Consider the following 25,711-nt stretch of genomic DNA (forward strand, 5'->3'; position numbering starts at 1 on the left):
ACAGGGTTCCTTTATTTTTTTACTGGATCTTACTATTGCATTAAGTCATGTGGAGAGGGGCAATAGGGATTGACTGGACCTTTCCTTTTCTCATAAGTCAGGTAAGGGTTACCAAATGAAGCTAGGAAGTGGCACACAAAAGGAGAGAGTTCCAATAAAATACAGCTGCCCTACAAGCATTTCTGCTACCAGATGCTATAGCAGGTGAGAATTTGTATTGGACAAATTCAGAGATCACACTGAAGGATACTACTACCTACGTAAAAATGATCAAATGGCTTAACATTTGCATTTACCACTTCAGACACAGATACTATCATGAAAGCAGAAAGTGTAAAGATGCCAGACCCCTGAGCTCAGAGGATTTTGAAGAGTCTCAGAAGATGAACTGCAATACTTCTATACATCACTGCTTTAGCACTCACGGCCAGTGTTTGGAAGAATCGCTTTCAACCTGAGAACGGCCTCAATGCTCATGTTGAAAATGCTGTTGAAAATGCTGTTAAATATGCACAGATATCAGGAACTGCACTAAGAGTACTTCTAAACTGTCTAACTACTATAAGAAGGGAATGCATCTTCTACTTTTGCTGTGAATTGACTTCAAACAAGTACCAGAAGAGAAGCTCTGTCTCCTATAGACCAGAACCTTATGCCATTCAGCACTCATCACTACTCACTTTATGTAATATGAGCACATACTTACCAGCAGCAGGGTTACAGCTCATAAAATGCAAAGCAGAGGCAAATCTCTCAACTTAAAAATCGCTACCATTCTATTTAACAAATGTACCCAGATAGATACTTTACCTTTGTTTTGCTAAGTCTGAGATGTAACAGCAAATAAGGAAAGAGGTTAAACTATTCATAGGAATCAAAGCCTCTACATGCCCTATTCTATGTATCTCCTCATTGCTTGCTGATACTTCTGGTACAACTTCTGCCTACCTAAAACATTTTGAGCATTGATGAAATTTATAGATATTGCTTTAGTAATCTGAAGCTTCCCTTGCTGCCTTAACAGCCAGGACCAGTTTTATGCTTGTGCAAAGGCAACAAGGTGAACCACTGCTTCAATATGAGTAATTTTGGAAAGAGTGGTGGCAGTTTGTGTCTGAGCTGGGTAGAAAGAGATAACTATATGATGCAGAACCCAGCACAACTGCACCTGCATATAAATAGACTTAATCAGAAATGCAAATTGCAATCAGAAGAAATTTTGAAAGCCTATGATAACTGTGCAGATAACAAAAGGTCAAACACTTGTATTGCTGAAGGTTTAAAAATGTTATCAGTTACTGGTGATTCTTTCTTCATGAGCAAAATGTGGAAAAGTCAAGTATATGCCAGTCTAGTGAATAATGGACAAATTCTTTCTATATTTGTTCTATTATTACAGCTGTTCTGCCGTTAAACTCTATTTTACACTGTCAATCTCAGCTTACTCAGGAAGACTAAATGAAATGAAAATGTGGCTGCCCCATTCCTGCACTGTTCAAGGCCAGGCTGAATGGGGCTTTGAGCAACCTAGTCTAGTGGAAGGTGTCCCTGCCCATGGCAGGGGGTTGGAACTGGATGAGCTTTAAGGTCCCTTCCAACTCAAACTATTCTCTGATTCTATGAAAACAAAATAAAAACAAACATAGCATGAAATAATATGGCTAATTCACTTGACTATACATAGAGGTTATTTCTATCACTTTTTCATGTCCATGTATGACAATTGAGATCTTCCCATTTTAACATCCTTGGGTAAATTAAAAAATAAATTATGACTACAGTTTGCTGGAACTTCCAGTCTGCTTCACAGCATTGTCAAAAATTGTGTGATTTTCTTCCACAGTAAAACAAGCCTAAGACTCTAGAGAAATAATGTTTGAAAATGTTATTCAGCAGTTACAGGTGTTGGCTTCTTCCTTTTTGAAACAAATGTTTTCAACAGTAGCTAAGAAGAGTACTTCTGAAGGGAGGTATCTTGATACTTTCTGAATTACATTCTAAGAATAAAATAAATATGTAAGTCTTTATCATTTCAAGGTGCTCTCAGTGTAAGTTATTGTAGATTTCAGGCTGAAAAAAAAAAAAAGTCTTTAACGTTACAGCTTTTTATGTCTTTTCCAGTTAAATATTCTTAAGATTTGGAGCACAACCGTTTACCAAGCTTTTCTCCTTTGACTAGATTGCCTTCGGACAAACTAGTGAGTAAAGAGAGCCATCTAGTGCCCTACCTTGGAATTTTAAAAAGGGTTTTCACCGGATGCATGCCAAATAAGGGAGGGTCTCCATCCCCCAGTTCAATAGCTGTTATTCCCAAGGACCATACGTCACATCGAGCATCATATGAGTAGTCATACTGTTGTTCACAAGCAATGACCTATCAGAAAAAAAGCAGAGAAAACAACGCTTTAACCTAATGTACTATTCACATCATCCTAGTGTGACATTGAATGTTGGTTTTGACTCATGTCTAAAATCCTATGTAGCTTTCAAATATGTACGTTTGACTGTATACCCCAGTTGGGAAAACCCCCACAAAAACGTAACAGTAAATTAGAACTTATCTGCGGTTTCTTTTAAAAAAAAAAAAAAACAACACTCTCCCTCTGGTTTTTTAACTACATGAAGCTCCGCGGAATGCTTTAAATATCTATACAAAGAACATCACTCTACTAAATTCTGTTTTTTAAAGCACTTCTAACAGAAGCCTATTACAATAGCAGAGAACCCTATTGATGTTGTTCTTATTAACTTCTATGACTATTCATGAGGCTAGACTGATTTGCACAGCTGGTTTTAGATAAGAATATTCCATCAGCCATTTCTCCCAATTTATTTTCTTTTTTATTGTTAGTTTGTCTCTACTAAATTAGAGTAGTTTTAAAAAATTAAATAACATACCATGTAGCTAGTCTAAGAAAAACTGATGTTAACAGGAATCTCTCCTTGGACATCAGAACTGTTTAACATCACAAACATGATGCACACTTCCAGCTAATTCCACAGTTTGCATCCTAATAATAAGCTAACTATTCGTACAAGCTGGAAACAATTCTGCATCTAAACATGAGACTGAAACATTAGCCCTTATCTTTGCAAGGGATGAGACAAAAATCACAGCTTCACTGTTTTTTACTCTATCGTGATTTGCAATCTGTCTCAAGATTGTCTTTCCAAATCTCATCAATTGACCAATTGCTTTGAAAATATGTCAGATCCCCACATATTGCTATTATCAGCTTCCATGATTTCAATCTGGGACAATGTTTTGCAGAGGTGCCAATATGAAAGCCAGCACCCCACATAGATGCTGGCAAAGGACCACTCACTGACTGCTGTGGAAGAAAACCCTTCCTGGAGAAGCTGCTGATTCCAGCTTGACTTCTTGGTTACTTTCTCTATAAGGTGCACCTACCAGAGGTGTCCCTGCCTATGGTTGAGATTCTATCCAACAAGCTCCAATGGCCTGCCCACCTCTTAGTCAAGGACTCAGGACCCCATCATACAGCACTCATCATTTATTTCCTCAGAAGCCAGGGGTGTTGAACATATTAGTTAAATTAATAGCAAAATGGGGATGGGGGGGTGTTGTAGTTTGGGGGGAGTTTTTTGGCAGTAAAGTTGGATATTAATTAATTCCTTTGTCATATACTAAAAGTTCAGTTCTTTACCTAGAGAAAATCAGTCCAGAAAAATTAAGACCTTTCCTGAATTTTCTATCAATGCTTTGTCAAGTGTTGAGAACCCTCTCTTCCTCCTCATTTTTCCAGGTTAGTATGCCAAAGAAATTTCTTTCCCTACGCTACTGACATCGGTATTTCCCCTGTATTGTTATAATGCCAAAGAATCTTGTGATAAAGTATTAAACCAGTGTTTCTCAACTATTGTTTGGCGAACACTGGTGATCTGTAAGACAAGTGATAAAGTGGTCACCAGAATGTCTGCAAGCCATCTGAGAAAAACATACATACACATTCCCCTGCACATCAACTATCAGATAATCAGAATGGGGAAAAATGAAAATAAGCACTGCAAAGGATGGTCCAGAGACTTTTTTTTTTTTAGCTCAAAGAGGCAGAGTTTTGTTAGCTAATGTGGTGATTTTCATAGTTGTCATGCAAAGATCATTTCCCCGCCTCCCTTGTCTTCAACAGAAGTGAAAGCTCTGAAATGTTTCTTTGTTCTTCAGAGTTCATTATAGCTTTATCTCATCCCAGAGATCCCCCTATCATCTCTTGAAAAAGATGAGTCTTACTGTGCAGTAGATAGATCCTGTTCAACTCAAGCTTTAAACCACCACCCTTATTTCAGAGGCCTACATGATAGTTTAATTTCCTTGTATCGTGCCTTAAACAGAAGGAAAGAAATAAAATTTGATGCAAAAACTTGGAAGAAAGTCAGTATGAAGATCCATCAGAAAGATCAAATAACGTATTATAAGGAAGCCATACTGGTGGTGGTTGGAGTTTCCTACATTGCAGTTTTGTTCAGAGATTGAAAGGGAAGCTTGTATTTCTTGATTATTTTTGTTTTTTTTTATAGTTCCCCAAACCATCTGTATATTCAAGGACAATCAGAAAGAAAGAAAAGACAGGAAGGAACAAAAAGAAGGAAAGGCAGGAAAGAAGGGGAGGAAGGGGAGGAAGGGGAGGAAGGGGAGGAAGGGGAGTAAGGGGAGGAAGGGGAGGAAGGGGAGGAAGGAAAGAAATAAATCAACTTCCAGACCATGACTTAGGAGCTGCAAGTAGCTTGTCCATAAATGACTAGTTAAATGCTGTGCTCTCCTTCCTTTTTTAACACATGAAAAATAGTTAGCTGCCTATTTAAAAAGCTGCTAGAGCCCATCTTCTGGAAGTGACCATCAGTCCTTTGCAAACTTGTCTGTTTGTTCTCCAACTTTGTGATGCAGGGGAATAAATTTTTCCTTTCAAGGGAAGGAAAAGAAGGGCCTGCACAAGGTCCCAATGAACTTTGGCAGCAGTGCCAGACCTAGCTGGTCACCCACATTCAAAGGCAATACCACTTTTTCCTCTTAAAGCACATCCCAATTGCTTCTAACTACAGGATGATGGCAAGACTTGCTACGCATCTCTGTTTTAGAAAGTTTAAGCTACACTAAAATAACATGAGCATCAGAGGGCTTTGCATTCATTAAATACAGGGAAAACAAAGTATACTGCAACCGCTGTTTCAAAAAGGAAAAAGGTCTGAGATTTTCTCAATTTCACAATGTATCACCTACCAAAGAGAAAATAATGTATCTATCTTTGTATGTCTTCTGCTCCACAGCTAAAAGCTAAACCTCCAATAAATATGGTACATGTCGGTAATGTGACACTATGCCAAAATACTTGCACTCTGACCAACGGGAATTAAACACTCAGATTCTCCTCCACTCCAATATCAGAGCCTGCAGTGATCCTTTTAGAAAAAATATTTCCATTAATCTGCATTCTTTTTTGTTTATAAAATTTCAGCCAGTGGCCTGTTCAATCCAGTACATTTCACACAGAAGCTTAACTATAGTGTGATAAGCACCACAGAAAATTAACATGCTAAATTAACTGCTCTTCTGATACCAAGTATGCAGCATATGTATCAATTTAATGGTCAGTTTAGTTTGAAACAAGTTTTCAGTTTCTGTGGGATTTATTAGAATGCTACCAAGTTATGCACCACTTAAAAACACACAAATACCACTAATTTTAAATTTTAACGCAAGAGTCAAATTTACAACTTTTTCATTAATGAAGGGTAAGTGCACATCGGCAGTTTGCTTTATGTGTTGGCTAGCAGACAACACTGCCTTGAAATCTGAGGGAATTCTCTCAGTCACGGTTTATAAGCTAAGTCCTTGGGAATGCCCCAGTCCTGTTTTGCCTTGGAAACTATTCCAGTTGTTTGCAGAGCAAATGTCTCTAAAAGCCAAATACAAAAGGAAAAATGCAACTTATTTATCTTTTATTATGTTCCAGTCTCTATTGGGAACTCAGAGATACTTATCTTTTTGGAATCATCTGTCCTTTTTGGTCAAGGTTCTGGAGCTGAGACTGCCTCTCAGCTCTGTTGATTCCTGCTCTGCCCAGTGGGGCATGAAGACAGGAAGCCCAGAAGAAATGATCTGAAACTGAAAGAAAATGCTACTTCCTTTCTCTATTTTTTGCAAAGACATCATCACATCTGTACCTATTTTATAACAAAATCTCCTCTGCCCTTTCACAAGCAAAAAAGAAGGTAGTTTGCATCGTTGCAAACACTGTACTCATGCCCAGACTTTGGGGGAGGACATAGTTAATCTTGAGATTCACCAGTAAACACTAAGGGAATAAGCACCAAGTCTTTCCCTTCAGCACAGGCTGGTTACATGCACACAGTGGCCCAGGTTGCTAAGGAGACAGACTGTCACATCTTCTATTAGATGTAATTTCGTCATGATTTCATGCCCAGCCATACTGCAGTACGATGGAAAACACCTAAACACCACACAGAAAGAGACAACATGATGGTAGCTGTCAATACTAATTGTGCTGAGGGTCATACTAGGACAGGGTGAAGTGTGGGGAATTCACTGGTCTGGCAAAGATGGCACATAAACAAATCAGTCACACTAACTGGCAGGTATTTAGAGAAGCCAGTGATTAAGCATTCTGTGTGATTTACCACTTATACAGAGAACACAAAACTTCAGAGAAATATGTAAGATCATCCTAACCCTGACTAGAAGACCTCAGATTGAAACATATAATTCCACTTGTTCTGAAATCAATGCAAAAATTTCTTTAACTTCAGCAAACCCATAAGTTGATCACAGGTGTATTTAAAAGAAGGAAAACAGGTAATACAGAGAAATAATTGTTATTTGCACAGTGTCACACTAACTTTTTCACAGAGAGGAAGCTATACATATGTTTAGCTGAAGCAAAACACATCAAATCCTTTTAAGTTTACCTAGAATTATCAGAAGTGAACTTACTTTCATTTTGTCTCAGTATATACAGTGCATGTACAAAGTATAGCTGCAAGCATACACAATACCGTTAACAGCAATACAGATGTGCTACCTGGAGACGACTGCTACACAATTAGTGCTGGTGACCCACCCGCAGAAAGAAGTCTGGAGTTAAAAAACTGAAGCTCCTGAACTAGGGCGGTGCTGTACTTAGCTGACGTGGCTAAATAAGCAGCTTATGAAGTGTGTGAGCACAATGCTGAAAAGCACTGCATATGTAAAATGAAGGTGGCACAAAATTGTTACCCTTGCTGCAAGGAGAACAAAACTGCTAGCTATGCAAGTCAAATGGAATAAACCAACTGAACTTCTGTGCTCCACATGACACTATGCAACCCAACTTAATTTATATAGATAGGAAATAGAATAGCAAATATTATTTTAATTACTATGCATGGGGGGAAGGAAGCTATCTTTCACAATAGCATTTAGCAGCACTGGGGATACTGAATTATCCAGGCCAAAGCAATACCGATCTATCTCTATACCTTCCTCATTCCCTCTTTCCCTCTCTCCCTCCCCTCAAGCACATTCATATAATCAAAAAAGAGCAAATTTCTAATTGAAATTGGTTCCATATGCCCCATTTTGTTATTTGTATTTCAGTTTCTTATTTATCATCATACAAATTTTTCCATGGTGGATCAGGTAATAATTATATTGTTAGAAAAGTTCCCAAAACAGAAAGTAATGAACATTTTAAATAATTCTTCAAGGTAATTATCACAATTAATGTTGATTCATTGAAAAATTATTAAATGTCAAGAAGTCAATTGTGTTTTAACACCTGCAAGTAATCAATTTTTATTTTTGCTTTTAATTCACCCAAGTGAAATATTCTTGAGACCTTTAGACTGCTCTGCCAGCAGGCTGCATCTGTAGAGAAGCACAATACTTTTTATTAGACCAAATGATACAATGGGGAAAAACAGATGAGCTTTCAAGCACACAAATCTATTTTGCTTTATACCATGAGATAATCAACGCTTCAATGCTACTAATGCTGTAGCATTGATACATTTATTTCTGACCCACAGATTTACCTCTCAGTTGTAAGAATTATATCCTACACACCTTGCACAGATTTGTAAATGGTGTTTCACAAAGAAACTCAGAACTCAGAGGCAACTCCAGCCTCATAAGTAAATAGATTTCTTGTAGGGATCTCACTGCAGAGCAGTGTGGTAGTGAAATTATTTTCAGGTTTGAGGTTTTTGGTTGGTTGTTTTTTTTTTAATCTTTAATCACCTTACATGGAAGTTTTACAATCCCTCCATAGCTGCTGTTTAGGTTAGAACAAAACAGAAGCATCTGCAACCCCTCCACATCCATTCACAGGACTATCATGTTATCAAGGTTACTGGCAAGGCTCCCTTCAGCTGCCACATCCTCTTCAAACCCCTCCTACCATGCTAGCCCATGAGGAGGTCAGCTTTCCTGGAGGCAAAGGAGAAGGTGATGCATTCTGCTGGACCTTTCTCTGCAGGGAGAGCTTGCTGATGCTGTCCTGCTGCACTCTCTGCTTTTATGTGCCATCCCTTTTAAAGGAATCTCAGTATCAAAACTCAGCCTCATGTGGTCATTTAGAGGCCTAATTTTATCCCACATTCTGCCACTGACCTGCTGTAAGTCCCTAAGCAAACCATTCCACTTCTATGTCCCTCAATTCTTCCATACACTCTTGCCCTATGTGTTTAAATCAATGGTTCCTGCTCTTCCCACTCCGCCTTCCCACACGGACACTGTAGTAGTTCCTCTCCAGCATGCTCATACCTATTCACCACATGTACCACAGGACATGCTCAAACTCAGTTCTGCATTTCAAGAAGGCAGCTAGTATTCCCTAAAAATAATTAACACACTTTTTAAAGTAGTGGTGTCCCACTACTTTAACATCTGAAAGCAGGGTTGTAATTTTCGAGTCTTTGTCAGGTAGGCTTGTCCTGGGTTCAGCAGTAGCAGTCATTTTTCTCCTTCTTAGTAGCTGGTGCAGTGCTGTGGTTTTGACTTTCAGCCTGGAAACAGCACTGATAACACTGATGGTTTTAGTTGCTGCTCAGTAATGTTTACTCTGACCAAGGACTTTCTGAGTCTCATGCTCTGTCAAGGAGGAGGGAAAGGCGGGAGGAAGCACAGACAAGACACCTGACCCAAACTAATGAAAGGGGTATTCCATACCACAGCACATCATGCCCACTATATAAACTGGGGGTAGTTATCCAGAAGGGTTAGATCACTGCTCCAGTCGGGCTGGGTATCAGTCAGTGGGTGGTGAGTGGCTGTATTGTCTTCCCTTGTTATTTCCCTTATCATTATTATTATTGGTGGTAGCAATAGTGGTTTGTGTTATACCTTAGTTACTGGACTGTTCTTATCTCAACCTATGCAAATTACATTCTTTCAATTCCCCTCCCCATCCCTCCAGGAGCGGGAGGAGTAAAGGGAGGGAGTGAGCAAGCAGCTACGTGGTTCTGAGTTACTGGCTGGGCTTAAACCATGACAAGGCTATTCCCCCTTTCACCTTAGGCCTAACACATACTATTATAAGTAATGTTAAACAACAAGCAATTATTCAAATCGTACTTCAACAAAAAATCTATGTTATGAATGTTTTAATGCCACCATTCTTTATTTTTACCATATACTTACTGCATTTATTATTTCTACCCACTAAATGTGTGGGATTTTCAATCACTTCACTATTAATAATCATGGCAGATAAACACAAATTCTATAAAAGCAGCAGAAGCTTTTTCCATTCCTATCTGTGAAGTTTCTTCCAAATGACAGTTATTTTTTGCAAATTGCTTTCAATCATATCTCACTTCCTGTAATTCACAAGGTTAGAAAAAATTGTAAGAGCTAATTCAGTAATCGATCTAATCATTACCTGTACGAGAATAGTTATTGCACCTTCATGGAAGAACTTATAAGGAAATATTTTCCTTTTTAGGGAAGGTACATAATCCCTTATGTTTCCATATCACAAAATATGCATACTGCTTCACTGTACAACTGTTTTTAAATGCCTTTCAGGCTGAAAAGTGTATATATGTTCTTGAAAACTATATCCTATTTATATTAAGCAGTGGATTCCTACAGTTCTTTCTAAAGCGGCATTTACAAAATTCCATGCTTATTTGGCATTTAAAAGTGTAGTGAAAATGTGCATACCAGAAGAGCTAATGCTAGCTAATAAGGAATCAAAGCGAAGAGACCTAAAGCTGTTAACATACTGCTGGCTTGAGTCCCATGGTGGGCTGGAAAGGGCTAGAAAGGGCTGGAAAATAAGCTAGTTTGAAGTGTGACAAAATGCGAATATATTCAGTATCACTGTACTTGTTTAAAGTCAATTAAAGACATAAGCCCAGGTTGGTAATGGAGTTGTCTGTTCTATGCTGTTTTTCCATTTCAACTCAGTATTTAACTACACATGAAATGTATTTACTGGTAAATGGACATTTTTTGTAATTTGTTGATGTCTCCTCTGAGAGAGGAAAATACGAGAAACTGGCCCTAGTTTACCAAAATGAGGATTTTTTTTTTTTTTGACAGAATTCTAGGTCCGAATACAGCCCTTACTGTAACGAATATTGGCTTCAGTGGAAAAGCTGCTGCAAGTCTTTGCAAAATTAGATTTTTCCCTTCATATATTTTTCAACTACATTGACTACATTAAATTACTTGTTGGGGTCCTTTTTCTATCAGTTTCATTGATTTCTCTTTAGATTATGCAGAAACACAGCTTTATACTGAAACAATGCAATTATTACTCATTGTTTCAGGATTAGGCACACACTTTTAATCAGGCTTAAAGTTTAAAAAACCACACAGGAGCACTGAAAAACAGAAAAACAATTTAAACCAGCCACTTACTGTTCTAACAATTCAGAAACTTATTCTCATGCTCAGACACATTGAATTTTATCCCAAGGAGTATGCCTTGATTCAGCAGGTGGAAAGAAAACAATCTGGGGCAGTCTTACTGCTCACTATTTCACCTTGGCAGGATGGTTAACAAACATCCAAAATACAGCTAACACAGCTTTAAATAATAATATTACATCTGAAATCCCCCTGTAATTAATAGCAAAACAAAGCCAAGATTTTACCACTAGTTAACTCATTGTTACAGAACTCTTACCTTTCTCAATGTCCCAACCTTTCCTACTGTCACATGTCATATTTCAACACATTATTCTTCCAAGGATCAACTATGTTTTACTAATGTTCCTTTTAAAACCCAAGTATTCACACACCATTGTCATTTTTAGCAATTATCAGTAAAATATATAAGCATACTCCCAACGGTTTTAAATTACTTTCAGCACCCCTCCAGTTCTTTCTGACTTCGAGTATCTTTCTCTTTCTGTTCTGAAAAGTAGATTTTAGCCAAGGAAAACATATACGGATTCTAACTGAGCTGGTTTCAAGAGTCAAATTTCCAGCCAGATCATGATACCTTTAGAAAAAAGGAAAACTGCAATTCTATTTGAACTAGATTTTGTTCAGTTCTGCACTAGAGGTTGAAGACAAAATGTGTTAAGGCTTAGAACTAGAGATGTATATGGGGTTCAGTTCAAAAGTTCCAAACCCGATTCCTCCTGCTAGCATTCAACACAATTTATTTCAGCATACAAGAAGCAGATTTTCAGTACCTTAAGTGTTTGGCAAGAGATAAGTTTAGGCATTCACCATATTTAAACTATGTTACCTTATTTATCTTTTCTTGGCATGCCTATATTCAGTGTTCCAGTTTCTGCATGTCTATGTTTGTTAAGTGTGAGACAATACTGATTAAGTTAAATAGCAATGATTGATTTTCAGCGAGTTTACTTCAAAGCTACTCTCAAACTGACACATCCTTTCCAAGCTCCTCTGTTGCTTCCAACACAGACTAGTTATTCCCTCTATTTTCAGTGTTCAGCAAAATTTTTGTTAATCACTAATGGCTGAACCCATGACAATCACACACTCTGCTCAGAACAAATGCTCAAGGACAGATCTTTCTGATTTGTCATGTTGCTGTTAAACAAGCCTCACAGTCATCAGAGAAAAACAGCCCTCGAAGATGTTTGAGAGAGCCAAAATGGTTATAAGCTACTGCTTTTCATACTGCCAGTAAGAACACTGAGCTGAAAAGAACACCTTACATCACCCTCACCCTATTTTCCTATGAACTTTTTCTATTGCAAGTACCATGCCATATAATCCCTTTGATACATTTTGCAAAATTAATCTTAAAATACAATGCTTTTTCTCATTATGCAGACTGTTCCTGATCCTAGCCATTCATTTTCAGCATATTTGTCTTTTGCTTATACCCAGTTATATTTATATCTGCCAACTTGAATAATCTTGCACAATTCTTTCCCAAGTTGTATTTTCCTGGGGTTTACCCTGGAAAATATTCCCTGTCAGCTTCATTTCACAAGGTTCATTTCTCTGAAACACTCCTGTAGTCTCTTCCTCCAAGGCAAGTTTTTTCATGTCCCCTCTCCACTCGCCCTTCAGAATAAATCCATCTTTCTCATCATTAGATGAGATCCCATGATTGCTTTATGCATTGACTGAGGTTCCTATGTTTCACACATAGATAACAGAAGTCCAATTTAAAAATAAATAAATAGATCAATAATTAAAAATTCCTACTCTTCATGCTTTCTATTTCCTTCCTGTCCAGTTATTTTATAGTATTTCGGGGCTTAACATAGATTCTATCTTATGTCAAAACAGATAAATTTTTGCAACTGATAAATACTTTTCTAGGTTTTACTGTTCTCACCAGAATTGCATCTAGAAAACACCATTTCTAATAAGCTGTTACCCAAGCAGAGTTTTTCAGCTTATTGCAGTCCTCATCTTTCAACTTTCACATAAAAATTTGGCTGCACTTTTTAAAACTTCCAGAAAGATCTCCCCAGAAGTAAAGCAAATTGCACCTCACATGACAGTTGAAATATGTCATTCGTATAAACACACAAAGAAAGCAACCATAGTGACTTTAGCATGAGTGTTATGCAACTTGTCATTTAAAAGCCATTTCAACAACAGCGTAACGGATATCTGAGCATCTTACAGCTGTTTTGCAGATTGTATCTCTGTGAAGCCTCATTGTCCTGACTCTTGTAGGCATGCAAATGTGAGATGAGTTGCTATGCTTATGGTACTGGATATTTTGAGAAATCTTCAAAATCAAAACAGGAAACATTTAAGGCTACTTCTCTTCCTCTTTTGATGTGCTAGGCACATCGCGCACCTTGCTTATATGTGTGCTGTATTTTCAAGTAAACATTTTTAACATCAAAATCTCTGCTTATTTCTTTTTAACTCAAGAATTAATATTTTCAAGCAGAATGGGAAAATGAATTCAGTATGATTGTTGCTTTTAATGGTAATTATTCAAGCAAAACAGTACTGTAAAAATAACATCTAATAATCCCAGTTTAATAAAATATTTCACAATACGCCAGTTATTGTCTAGAGGAGTATTTTATGAAGGTTTCAGAATGTCTCCAGCCAAGGTGATTCCATAAATAATGCTTGCTTCTAAGGTATCTTGTGTCTCCTTTGTGACGTAAACTGGTTGTTATGGAGATGGTAAAATATCAACCGTTCTTTGTGAGAGTGTGCAAGATCAATTTTGGATCTATTACAGCAGCTTCTTTTCTCTACTCAGCTATAATCAGCCTTCCTTAGAAACAGAAACAGGTGTATAAAAAATATAAAATGTTCTAAAACAAATGTTTGCACAATACTTTTAACTGTCTGACACACAGAAATAGACCTGTGTGTATTTGTAACAGATATAAATTCTATCACAAATGTCATAAAATACAAAGAAGTCTAATGGCCCTCAATAGAAACGACGCTACTACTGTTATGGAGGTTTAACAGCTTACAAATAAACAAATCACTCCTTTTTCACTCCATATTTTGTAACTGCACAATCCATACCTTACAAAAGTATTTTTTGTTTTTTAAAATGACAAGGGCAAAGATGATTAACATCTTTCATCCTAAATTTAGGGAAAGTACAGAAGAGACTTTGCTCAGCAGTGCATTGAAACTTCCTAAAGCTTCATTAAATAGAAGAAAAAGGGTTATGTCTGGGGAACAGTACATAAAAATATGGTCCAAGATAGTTGCCTAGGCAGCCTATACATTATTTTTTCTCCATTGTTAAGCTATGCTGCTCCATGTGTCTAAGAGTGTAGGTCCCTACTCGGTGATTAAGGTTAAAAACCACATAGCTGAGTCAGGGTTTTGTAGACATATAACAAATCAGGAATGCAGGAATTCCTCCTTTTCCTTGCTCCAGTATACTCAGAGGCACAGACAAGCACACCAAGACATACAATACTTGATTGGCAAGTCACAACATTTTCATGAAGACCCTCAGTTATTTGCAGGTTGTCAGTACTGTTATAGGAAATATTACAGAGAATAGAATAATTAAATTATCAGAAATCCATTTTGTATATTCTAATGGCACATACACTTTAATGAATAGAGGCCTAAAGTAAAGTAGGAACAGAAGGGAGGAAAGAAAAGATACTCTTTTCTCTTACTATGTGAAAGTGGCGACGAGGTGTGCATTGCAATAGATGGAGACAACCCAGACAGGAATGTTTGCCTACCTCAGGTGCCATCCAAAAGGGTGTTCCCACTGAGGTGTTTCTACGCAGCCGTGTGCTGGTGAGCTGGGCTGAAACACCTGCAATAAAAGAAATCCAAAAAACTTGGCCTCGAATTTATTCTGTCATTTCAGTTAGTTTATTTCAAGTATCTGGAAAACAAACCCCAAACCTGGGAGTACAGCTGCAGAATGCCTCGGGAAAGTAGGTGCAGCATTTGTACTGAATTACTTGTTTGATTAATTTCAGCTTGCTGGTTTCATTCAGAATTGCTGAAAGATTTTTTTGTGAATGATTCTCACTTTGAAGCACTTTCATTCAAGCTTGAAAATTCAATTGGCACCTAAATATCATAGACCTCATTTTGATGTTTCCATGTGTATAAACAAGAACTATTCAAATTACAACTTAACTTTAAAACTTCCATTTCAGCAACTTAGTCCCTGAACACTGCTAGCAACCAATGTGTTCACTAGAGTATTTGCAGAGGCTCCTGTTCAACAAAACATTTAAGCACTTGCTTAAATCCTCCCCTGCAAACTTAAGCTCAGGCTGCAGCTCTTAGGGTGTTAAGCATATTCTTAAAACAAAGGCTGTGATTCAGGGCTTTGCTGACTAGGGCTGGACTACTGAAACACAGCTGAAAAAAAGTAAATCTTCCATGTTCTGGTCAACATATAAGTGTAGAGTTCAGGAGTCGTCCAATAAATTGACAAAAAACAGCATTGATTTAAAAACATATTTCACCTTATCATTGTTTAAAAACAAAAAACACAGTGGTCCGCTCCTATGGAATTTCCCAGTGACAAAAATTAGTAGAAACACATATAATACACATTGTCTGATGCCAATAAATAAGAAATTGGGACTCATAATTCATAAGTTAAATAATTCAATTGCTGGCTCCAACATTCAAATCTGTATTTATTTGTCATTTTTCAGTGCGACTGACTGCAAGTCTTCAGTGATTTCATGAGTACCACTGTGAAACAGTTAATGGCTAGGACCTACAGCAAGCCTCTGTGCATTTAACTCCGATCTCTCTTCAGCTAGCTTAATTTGTAGCTGCTATCTACAGACACTGCAGAACAGTGCAGAATATCAAAGAGCTGAGAGAGGGAGATGCTGGGAAAGTGTGAGCAAGCATGAACATAAATGAATGATAATTTGCAGACATTGTGGGTTGACTTACACTGTGACCAATGCTTATTCAAATACATCATGCTGTTGAGAGCAGTTGAGGGTAGAAATGTCTGTTATATTAGAAAAGCAAGCTGTAAAATCATGCAATAAAGGGGGGGGAAAGCCTCAATTAAGTGTATCTGTATAATCCTCTCTGTGACCCATTATCCATATGTACAGCCCTGAATATGAATTAACTTTTTTTATTCAAGATCCTGTCTCATTCTGTAGACAGAATGGATAACATTCACTGAAAAGATAGCCATTTAATATTTTTTATTCCCACTGATTTCAGTTCTTATTATACTTATTTAGTATATCCAATCCTACATTAAATTTAAAATTGTTTTGTTTTCCTTTTGACATATTTCCTTTCCTCTTCATCAAAGAATAGATCTCCTTAACATTCCTGCAAACTGGGAGAGGATTATTAGTTCCAGGGATTAACCTAAAAATATCCAAAGCATCCACTGTTTTGAGGTACTTAATTTGAGATCTTCCAGTTTTCAGGCACTCTACATGCCTCAGGTAGAGTTGTAATAGAATTGAACACTTAGATCTTCTCTAAAGGAGAACAAGATGTTTCAAACTGGCTATTGGTAAATTGAGGAGCAGAGTGGCTAATTCTACAAAGTTTGATGCTGATGACCTGCCAACATGGAAGAGAAACTTTTGCAGAAGCAAGAACAGTCTCCAATTTGATGCTGTTCAACCATCTGAACACACAAGTCCCTTTTCTTTCTGAGCTCCTTGCATTTTTCACTATGGATTTTCCACTTTCTGCAACAAATGTGACAAACAGTTCAACATCAGCCATGACTCAGTCCTAATCCATTCCCAGAGTGCCTTCTATGACTATGGCAGTGGGCAACAGGAGAAAAATAGCTACTTAATGAAACCTGGATGATGGTTGCTTCTTTAGTCAGGAAGCCCACAGATATGTGGGCATTTCTTGGTATTTCCTAACCATTAAGTGTTAGGAAACACTCAAGATTCAATTTATGTCTCTGAGGTAGTCATATTTGTTGCCATTTTCTAGTGTTACTGCTGTAACTTTAACAGTAGGGAAAAATCCCTAAAGTATGGAATCAGAAAAACCCATGGGTCACCAGAAAGTTTGAGATTCTCAGTTTCCTTGAATGTGCCACTTGGAGCTGTAACACACTCATCTGCCTTTGAAAGCCAGAGCTCCAAACTGAGCTTCCACAGCAGCCAAGCCATTTGATAGATCTGATAAAAACATTTTGGTTTAAGGAGAAAAGCCAGCTTTTCCCAGAATAGATTAGTTACAAACAAAGATCATACTGCCAAAATTTCCCCAAATGCAAAGGGATCTTCCTCCCTTGTACTAGGTCAGGGACTCACTCCAAGTTTTGCTTCAGACCGTATGTTTCTCGCAGCACTATTTTAACTGTTGCCTTTACTATTCAACATAATGAATTTCTGTCTCTAAAAGATACTAAAAAGCCTCCTGTTTCCCAAATTACTTTATCATCTTCAATAACATTTAATGTCATATTTATAATACCGTGACAACATCAGTATTAAATTTTCTTTCCACTGCATACATTTTTTAAATTATTTTCTGAAAAAATAATATTATTTACAGATTTTTTTGGCACACCATTTTACACTACTCTCGTTTTCTGAACGTTTTTCTTTACCTTCATGCACTGCTAAACAAACATGGTATTCACATACTGCTATTCTTAATGATGATTACCTTATGTATTATATGATTTCATCAATAAATCATAGTACTAATAATTGGTTTCTGTTACATTTAATAAAATTGGAATTTCTGTTGCACATGTATCTGAACTGCCTTATTTTTACAAGTGTATTTTTAAAGCGAAACAAAACTGCTGAACAGAGTTAAATTCTATTGACAAGTCCCTTTCTTCCCTGCTTCTTTTTTCTTATTTTTCCAGACTTGCAATGCTAAAGACTAGCAGCAGTAATCACAAATTAAATGGATGTTGGGTTTTGGACCCAAGGGACCATTTTACCTTCTGCTCAGAGGGAAAAAAAAATGCTTAAGGCTAGCAAAAGCCATTTCAGAGAGAAGAATGTTTCCTTTTCATATGCAAAAGATAGGATATCTAAATTTAAATTAGTAGGACAACTACCCTGGAAATTACATTCCTTGTGAAATGCAAAAGAGCTTTGTAAATAAAATGGTACCTTCAGAACTATTTTTAATTATTAAATTATTATGATTAAGCTTTTAAGTTAAAAGTCTATTACTGATTTTTGGTTAGAGTTTTTATTCTTGCAGTATCAGGTTCTTTCTCCATTTTTCCTTCTTAAAAAATTCCAAGTATCCTCCTGAAAAAATCTCTCACTATGGCATTCTGCCTTCCCAGGGGAAAGTAAAACAGATGCCTCTGGCTAAACTGCATGTATCAGGAAAAAATATGGGAAGGGGTCATTACCAAAGTCAACGAGCTTGACTCCACCTTCTGTTGTCAGGAGAATGTTGTTTCCTTTCACATCACGATGAATGATCCGGTTATTGTGTAAATGCTGAAGGCCCTATATACCAGCAGTAACAAAAATAAGTTTACTCCCTTATTTAAAAACAATTACCTTACTATTAGGGAATGTAATGAAGAAAATCTGCACATACTCTATAGAAACATCTGTCCACTGGATTACACGCTTCATACAACTCCTGCTGCTATAACAGCCCACATAATATTGTCAACATTACCATACTTTATCAATGGAAAATGTATGTATGAGATGAGTAAATTGCACCCTCTGCTGTCATTACAAGCCCAATGAACATCCTTACCAAGAGAGCACCATATAAGATGTATGAGATTACGGCTTCATCCAGCTGCTGGCCACACTTCAGCAAGCCTTTGACAAGCTCTGTGACAGAACCTCCATTGCACAGCTGTGAAGGGGGAGGTTGTGAAAGGGGAAAAAACAAGACAAGTCTGCAGTTATTCAGTTTACTTGTTTAGACTGTGAACACCTACCGTGCAAAACTGCATTACAACATGGGTCTGGAAACAACTAGATTTTTACCTTCCAATTATTTATGTTGTCACCCCACCTCAGAACGTATTTTATTAGCAGTGTTAATAATAAATCACAGCAGCCTGGGTGGAGGGAGGGAAATGAAAAATGAAGATTATGAAATGTAATTTATAAAATGTAACTAAAAATCAAAATATTAAGAACAGGACTGCATTTTGTTTAAAAAAAAAAAGGATTTATAAGTCCAATTTACATTACTTGAGTATTTTCACAATGATACGTGCATTGCCTTTTTGAAAAACTGGTTTTGTGCCAAGAGAAGGCCAAACAAAAAAGACTGATGCTCTTGATAACTGGGAGGCAACAAATTACAGTCATTTTAAACTTTCACTCCATCAATGCTCCTGCTGGCAGGCAATATAAAATAGACAGAAGCCATATCTCTATACTCAGATTTGATGCCATGTGCTGTCAACAGCTGAGATGAAACATTCTGATCCAGAAAAGCAGCTTCTTGCAAGCATTTCCCACTAATAGGCTTCCATACATCAAAAGAGGAGAAAAAGTAAAATTAAAATCTATGTAAATACCTTTTCACTTGGTCCATGCCCATCTAAGCAGCTGTTTGCCCTCCCCTTTCTCTTTCCTTTCCTTACTTTAATATTCATAATTATTTGATTAAAAAAACCCAAAAAAACCACCAAACCCCAAACTGGAGAATTGACAGACATTACTACATTTATTTTACTCCTCTAGACCTGCTTCTGTAGCTAGCACCCTTACCAACATCTCTGCCATATAGAGATGAGATGCATTTCAACAGAAGTGCATTTCACTTTACCAGCATTAAGTTTAAAATACTATAGTGCAAATCCAGAGAATGGTAAGAAATGAGAAGTTCTCAAGTTTTGCACCCCTCAAATAGTTTTTATAAACTGTGTTTTCAGTTCAATCATTAATTTCTGTGATATGTCAGTATTTTCCTTCATTTATTAGTAACTTCCCCTTGCATGAAAAGGTTTCACTAGACCAAAAGTTTCAGCTCATTGGAAGGCCCAGACCACATGATAGACAAAGTATCTTTTAAGTAAATAAGTTCCTGAAGCAAAAATTCATTACTTGAAAACACTGATGAGTTCTGCAGGAATTTGACTTTTTAATTCATTTGTAGAGATTTATTTAACTTTTTTTTTTAATTAGGTGGGAAAGTTCAGCTCAATAACAATCCTCAAACATATTTACAAGAGAACTTCATCTCATGATAGAAAGCTCATGTTTTTCTTTCCATGCTTAACCATGTCCTGACAAGCCACTGTAAGTCAAAGATCCTTGCTTGCTTTCATCGCACTAAAAGTTCTATTGAGACAGACTGTACTAAACTTATCTTTAGCCTGAAAATAGAATACAGAAAAGCATGCCCTCTCTTAAAAAAAAATCCCTAACGTGGTTGTGACTGAAAAATGATACAGACTGACAGCTGCTTGGTAATGTTAAATGAATGACTGACTATGAAAAATACACCGCAGAGAAACTACTGCAGCTGTCAGTGACATTGTTCTTGACAGTCAGCAAAGATCTGGGTTGAAATGAACTTCTAAACTTCATTACCACTTCACACTTAATGGCAATACTTTAAAAAGTGAAATGATGCACATTTAGATTGAAAAGTAGGGAAACGAACTTCACAGTTGTCATGCGCTTCACCTATCCAAGAACTGCATCATCATAAAACTATTTGAGGTGACCACCTTTTTTACCCTTCATCATCCCAGGCATTTACAAATGCAAGGTCCTACTTGTAGTCAGTATACATAGCAAAACTGTGCCTGAAGAAAAGAACACCTTTCTATTACAAATTTTGGAAGTCACACATCCAATGAATACATTTTATCAAAGACTCAGGGAACAAAGTCCAAGTACTTTGTGTATTCCTGTTTACTGAAAAAGGGTCACTAACTTATAATATAAAAGTGACTTCTGTGCATACATAAATTTGCATATAAATGCCAAGGCAATAATTAGTTTGACTTGTCTGGTAAATTTATCTGTTTAAGGAAAACACTTTTTTTAATGCCAAATTTCTTTAAAACTTTGGATAATGTGCACCAAAACCCACTTGAATGAACATACTTAATTGATAAGGTCTGACAAACAGCTAAGTGTCTCAAATTCTACATTTGACTTTGTTACACAGAATACAACATGATTTTGCTTTACAAAATTTTGTTGCATGGGATGTCACATGTAATGCCTCTGTTGAATACACTGCACTTGAATTAAAACAGAAAACACATGGGAAACTAAGCCCAAACTCAACACAAAGCCAGCAGGCATACAGTAAAACCAACCAAATGAAAAATACCAAAGCTCCTTTTTTTTAATAGTTACTGAAATTTAAAATGAAACACATCCAAAAGTTTTAATTCAAGCTATGTAGTTCTCTACCACATAGAAGTCAGACGTATTGTTAGGATTCCACACCCTAAAGGGGAAATAAAGATTCCTTATTCTGATTCCAGTCACAATTCAAGAACAGAAAGTAGAGAGAAATGTTTAAATGGTCTGGTATTGCCCATTAGTCTGTGCAAAGCTCTGTTTCAATTAGTCTAGAAAAAATTCTAGAAGAAATCCCCAACTTGCAACAAACTTTGGCACTCACTTAACTGGCAAAAATACAACCAAAACACATTTTTCATTGCCAAAATACATTTTGACATCCACTCAATAAGAAGAGTTAATAGAAGGCATTTCTATGGCTAGATTTTCAACAACCACCAGCCTCAAGTTTAAAGTTACCATAAAACAGACTTTCCCATTACATTTTCCCTGTTTGCTTTTGCAAAGGACAGCATATTTGTTAACTGTAAGCCATGTTACTACTACATGATCTTTTGCATTTCCCTTAAGTGCTTGAGCTCTATGAAAGTTCAGAGAAATGTCTTGTCCAATGTTTCCTCAACCAAGAAAAAAATCAAGCTGGTTCTAGGCAATCACTCATATACAAAGGATCTGTGTGTTTTGGAAGCAGAATGTAGCACCTTGAACAGAAATAAAATGCAAGGGCATTCCTTGTTGAACAAACTTTAAGTTTGGATGTGATTTTCAACAGTAGGCTACCACACATCATTTTTCACCAGTCCTTTGATTAATGGCCCCAATCAGAGCATCGTGAAAGGCTGTGGGTCTTCTAGCAGTCACAAACAGAAATCAAACAACATTTGCTAGTTAAGATGTAATGTTATCAAAATACTTTTACCTCAAGTACTAGCCAGAGCTGTCCTCCCACATAACGATCTGCTTTGTAAAACATCCCATAAAATCTAACAACATTAGGATGATTTGGAAGAAACTGTAAAATATTATATTCTGCTTCTATTTCTTCATCTACATCCTAAATAAAAAACACAAACATATAGAACATAAGAACATAGTAAGTCCATAAAAAGCAAGAACAAGTTCTCATGGAGAAGAAACGTTTCTTAATCAGTTTGTAGTTTTAAATGGGTTTTCTTTCATGCAGCTGAAATTATTCACACAATACTATAAATTTAACCCACAACAAATTATGCCACTTTTGCCTTTTTTTTTATATACAGAAATGTGAAGTCTGTGTAAAGCAAGTAGTGTTCTTCCAGGTGCATAATATACTCAGCCGGAGAAGTAAAAATTATACTTAACTATGCTCAGTTGTCTGAACAAGAAATTTACACATGTATTATTTTTAATCTGTTTTTAAGCATGCATATTTTTTATCTGTAAGTTATATGTAAATACAGGAATCTTTGATTCATCTTTTTTTCTATGGTCATCAGATGGGACCAAATGGAGAACAATTTCACAAAACCTCAAAGGGGACATCAGTAAAAACATTCTGATGAGGAAAAGAAACACACCAGAAACAATTAGAGACAAAACAAAACCAAACCCATGAAATAAGCAAATGTTACTAAATATTTGTTAATGAAAGAATTCTGTGATACTTACAAAATATTGATTAATATCAGCACACAGGCCACAACTCAGAACAGTTCTTAAGCACTGAACCTTTTTTTTTATTTCTGCATTAACTGTGACTATTAGAAACACTTAAGCTCTTGCATGCATTTTCCTTTTTTTGCATTTTGCTAAAAAGGGTATCATCTTATTTACTACCTCCTTTGGATTTATACCAAAGAAAACCAAGATGAATTTCAGTAGTAGTAAATGACAGAAATGTAGCTTTTTAGCAGATACTTTAGCCCAGCTGTCCTGATCGAACTCTAGCTCAATCCAACCTGAGCAACTGCCAATTAGAATTTCCACTGAAAACTAGGACTTTGGTTCTCAAGGGAAACTAGGCATTTAATGCCCACTAAAACTGGAGCTGGCACAGAACTACCTCTGAGAATTTGGGCTGTGCTCTTCTGGTTTTATCTTAACTATGGCCTCACAGTATTACCAGCTTATAAAAGATAACTATAAAACATTCTAAAGTTCACAGCACTTCTGTGATGGCAAAAGTAATTCTTTTGGGGAGTACACAGAATAAAATAAAAACGTTAAGATTCAAAGCATCTTGTATTTTCCATGCTATAGCAGACCCCTAAGTGCAATGCCTCTGTGCCTTATCACTCGCACGTTCCAAGCACAAATACCTAAATTTGTACCAGAAGAATTACATAAACCTCAAAAAGAAACCAGGCAAATGCTGTTTTAAATAACATAACAAGATGGTGGAATTATAAGTTCCAGCTTTCAGGTGCTAGTCCCAAACTACTTCTGTCAATGAATTCTGCATTTTTTTTTCCTTCAGGATTCTTTCAGTATCTTATACATTTGATTTATATTTCGACTGTGTTTGAGAATTCTTTCATGTTAACAATGAAGTTACAATTTCATACTTTTTTACTTACACTGATAGGATCCAGAATCTTTACTGCTGCCAAACTCCCATCTTTCTTATTGGCAACCTTGTAGACTTTACCGTAAGTGCCTTTTCCAATAGTCTCTATAATTTCCCAGGTATCTGAGGGATCGGCTAATGATTCTAATCCAATCATACTGGAATTATATTGAAACAATCCATAAAATGGCTTCCTGGAAAACAAAGTAGGCACACATATGGTGGGAAACCCTATGTAACTCTGTACTAAAGAAAGCATCTTATGATAAAGAAATCGAATATTGTCCTAATTTGAGAAGAAATACAGATGGAATCACAAATGAAAACCAGACAGAAAGATATCACTAAATGAAGGAATAGAAAGAAAACTCGGAAGACTCACACCCATGAACAAATCAAGGGAGAAAATTAAGGCATCTTGACAAATGCAAATCAAGACAATACCATCGCTGAATGCAAAAGCTCTTGATTTTTTGAGATAGATCAACTAGCACCTTAAACATACACTTGAATTTCTAAACTTTAAGGTTTGAGCCATTTCTTTGTAAGCATGTCTGATATCTGCAAACCTGCTTAAAATAATTTTTAAAACATGTTGTTTGATTTACTTCTTCACCATTTCCAGCATCAGTGGCCACTATCTGGCATGAGAAATATAGTCAGAAAGAAAAGTGAGTCTTGCTAGAGAAACTGATAAATTCATAAGGAATAAAGCAGCAGCTCTTCAATCTAATTAAAGAAATAATTGTGCTTTTTGTTCATGATAGAGAAGAAAATCTGTGTGCAAATTCACGTGCAGTGCAGGTCTGTATAGCAACATTCAGATGGAAGCATGTGCATAAACTCATTTGCATGCTTTGTTCCTTTCCAGGAGAAATTTTTTCATTCCTCTAAAACAAAAAGTTTACATGATGTTAAGGTACCATATAGCAGGCTCTAAACATGGCTGTTACCAAAGTCAGGTTAGAAGAAGTATAATCTTTTTTTAAATGATGGCAAGCACATTTACAGAAAAACCCTACTTTTCCTCCTTGTTAAAAATGTATTTGCACTACAGTTTGTGCCAAATCAAATTGTTTTGGTCTTTTAACCAAAAGAAAAGAAGGACAGAGAAGGGAAAGCAAAAGAATGGAAAGCTAAAAAAAAAAACCCAAGCAAACCAAACAAACAAAAAACCCAAAACCTCAACTCAGTGTCATTTATCTGTTGTGGGTCAATAATGTAAGTCACAAGGAGAGTTTCTCACTACTGTTCTACCCACTACAGCATACCACAAATAACAAACATTATTCTGAACACATACAGTTAGCACCTCAACAGTGAAGCAGGTCAGCTGAAAGACTTCTCTGAAATCAGTGAGCAGAATGTACTACATGCGCTGAAGACAACAGCCACAGACATATAGCTCCTGATAAGCCAACCTTAAGGGCAACGTTTGCCTGCATGGTGGGGAGTGGTGATGAATACAAACATAAACTGGCACAGTAGTATCTAAGGTTAAAGAAAACCCGAAACATATTGAACATGATGGGTTTTAATGCTTTAGAAGAAATGCTACAGAAGTGCACATGCAAAGAAACACAGAATAGACTGCAAAGAGCTTTGATGCAACCTTACAAAAAAAACCCAAAAACCCATAAAAAGAAAAAAAAACCCAAACTGATACTTATCTCACTGTCACTATACCAACCACCCTATCACACAGATTGTCCAGAAAATGATGCATGACACTCTTCATGCTGATGTAATATTTATTATGCTGCCTCCCTCCAAGAAGCCTTTGTGGATAAATACCTTTTTCCTTAAAACAATCTAGTCGAATTGCCAGCTTTTGTTCTGAGTAATAAGTAACCTTTAAAATGGTATTGCCAAATTTTCAAAATACATTTAACATTTCTTTATACCAGAAGACAATGTTGACAAAATAAGATCTAATTCAAAATTGTTACAGATGGAGTCCTGCTGGAGGACTGAAGAAAAATTTCATGAGTGAGCACTTCTATGCATTGTGACATA

General features: G+C 36.6%; 1 protein-coding gene across 1 annotated transcript; it reads right to left on the reverse strand.

Moving 5' to 3' along the window:
• Positions 1 to 2,224: 2,224 nt before the first annotated feature.
• Positions 2,225 to 23,854, reverse strand: LOC115947080 (myosin-IIIb-like). Its single transcript, XM_031052211.2, has 6 exons — positions 23,706 to 23,854; positions 22,070 to 22,204; positions 18,623 to 18,727; positions 18,261 to 18,360; positions 14,647 to 14,723; positions 2,225 to 2,374 (listed from the first exon to the last, which is right to left on the reverse strand). The coding sequence occupies exons 1-6, from the start codon at positions 23,850 to 23,852 to the stop codon at positions 2,225 to 2,227; spliced, it is 714 nt and encodes a 237-aa protein (XP_030908071.1). The 5' UTR covers positions 23,853 to 23,854.
• Between the last annotated feature and the right edge of the window lie 1,857 nt (positions 23,855 to 25,711).

The sequence above is a fragment of the Melopsittacus undulatus genome, chromosome 8 (genome assembly GCF_012275295.1).
Source record: "Melopsittacus undulatus isolate bMelUnd1 chromosome 8, bMelUnd1.mat.Z, whole genome shotgun sequence".
Taxonomy (NCBI): domain Eukaryota; kingdom Metazoa; phylum Chordata; class Aves; order Psittaciformes; family Psittaculidae; genus Melopsittacus; species Melopsittacus undulatus.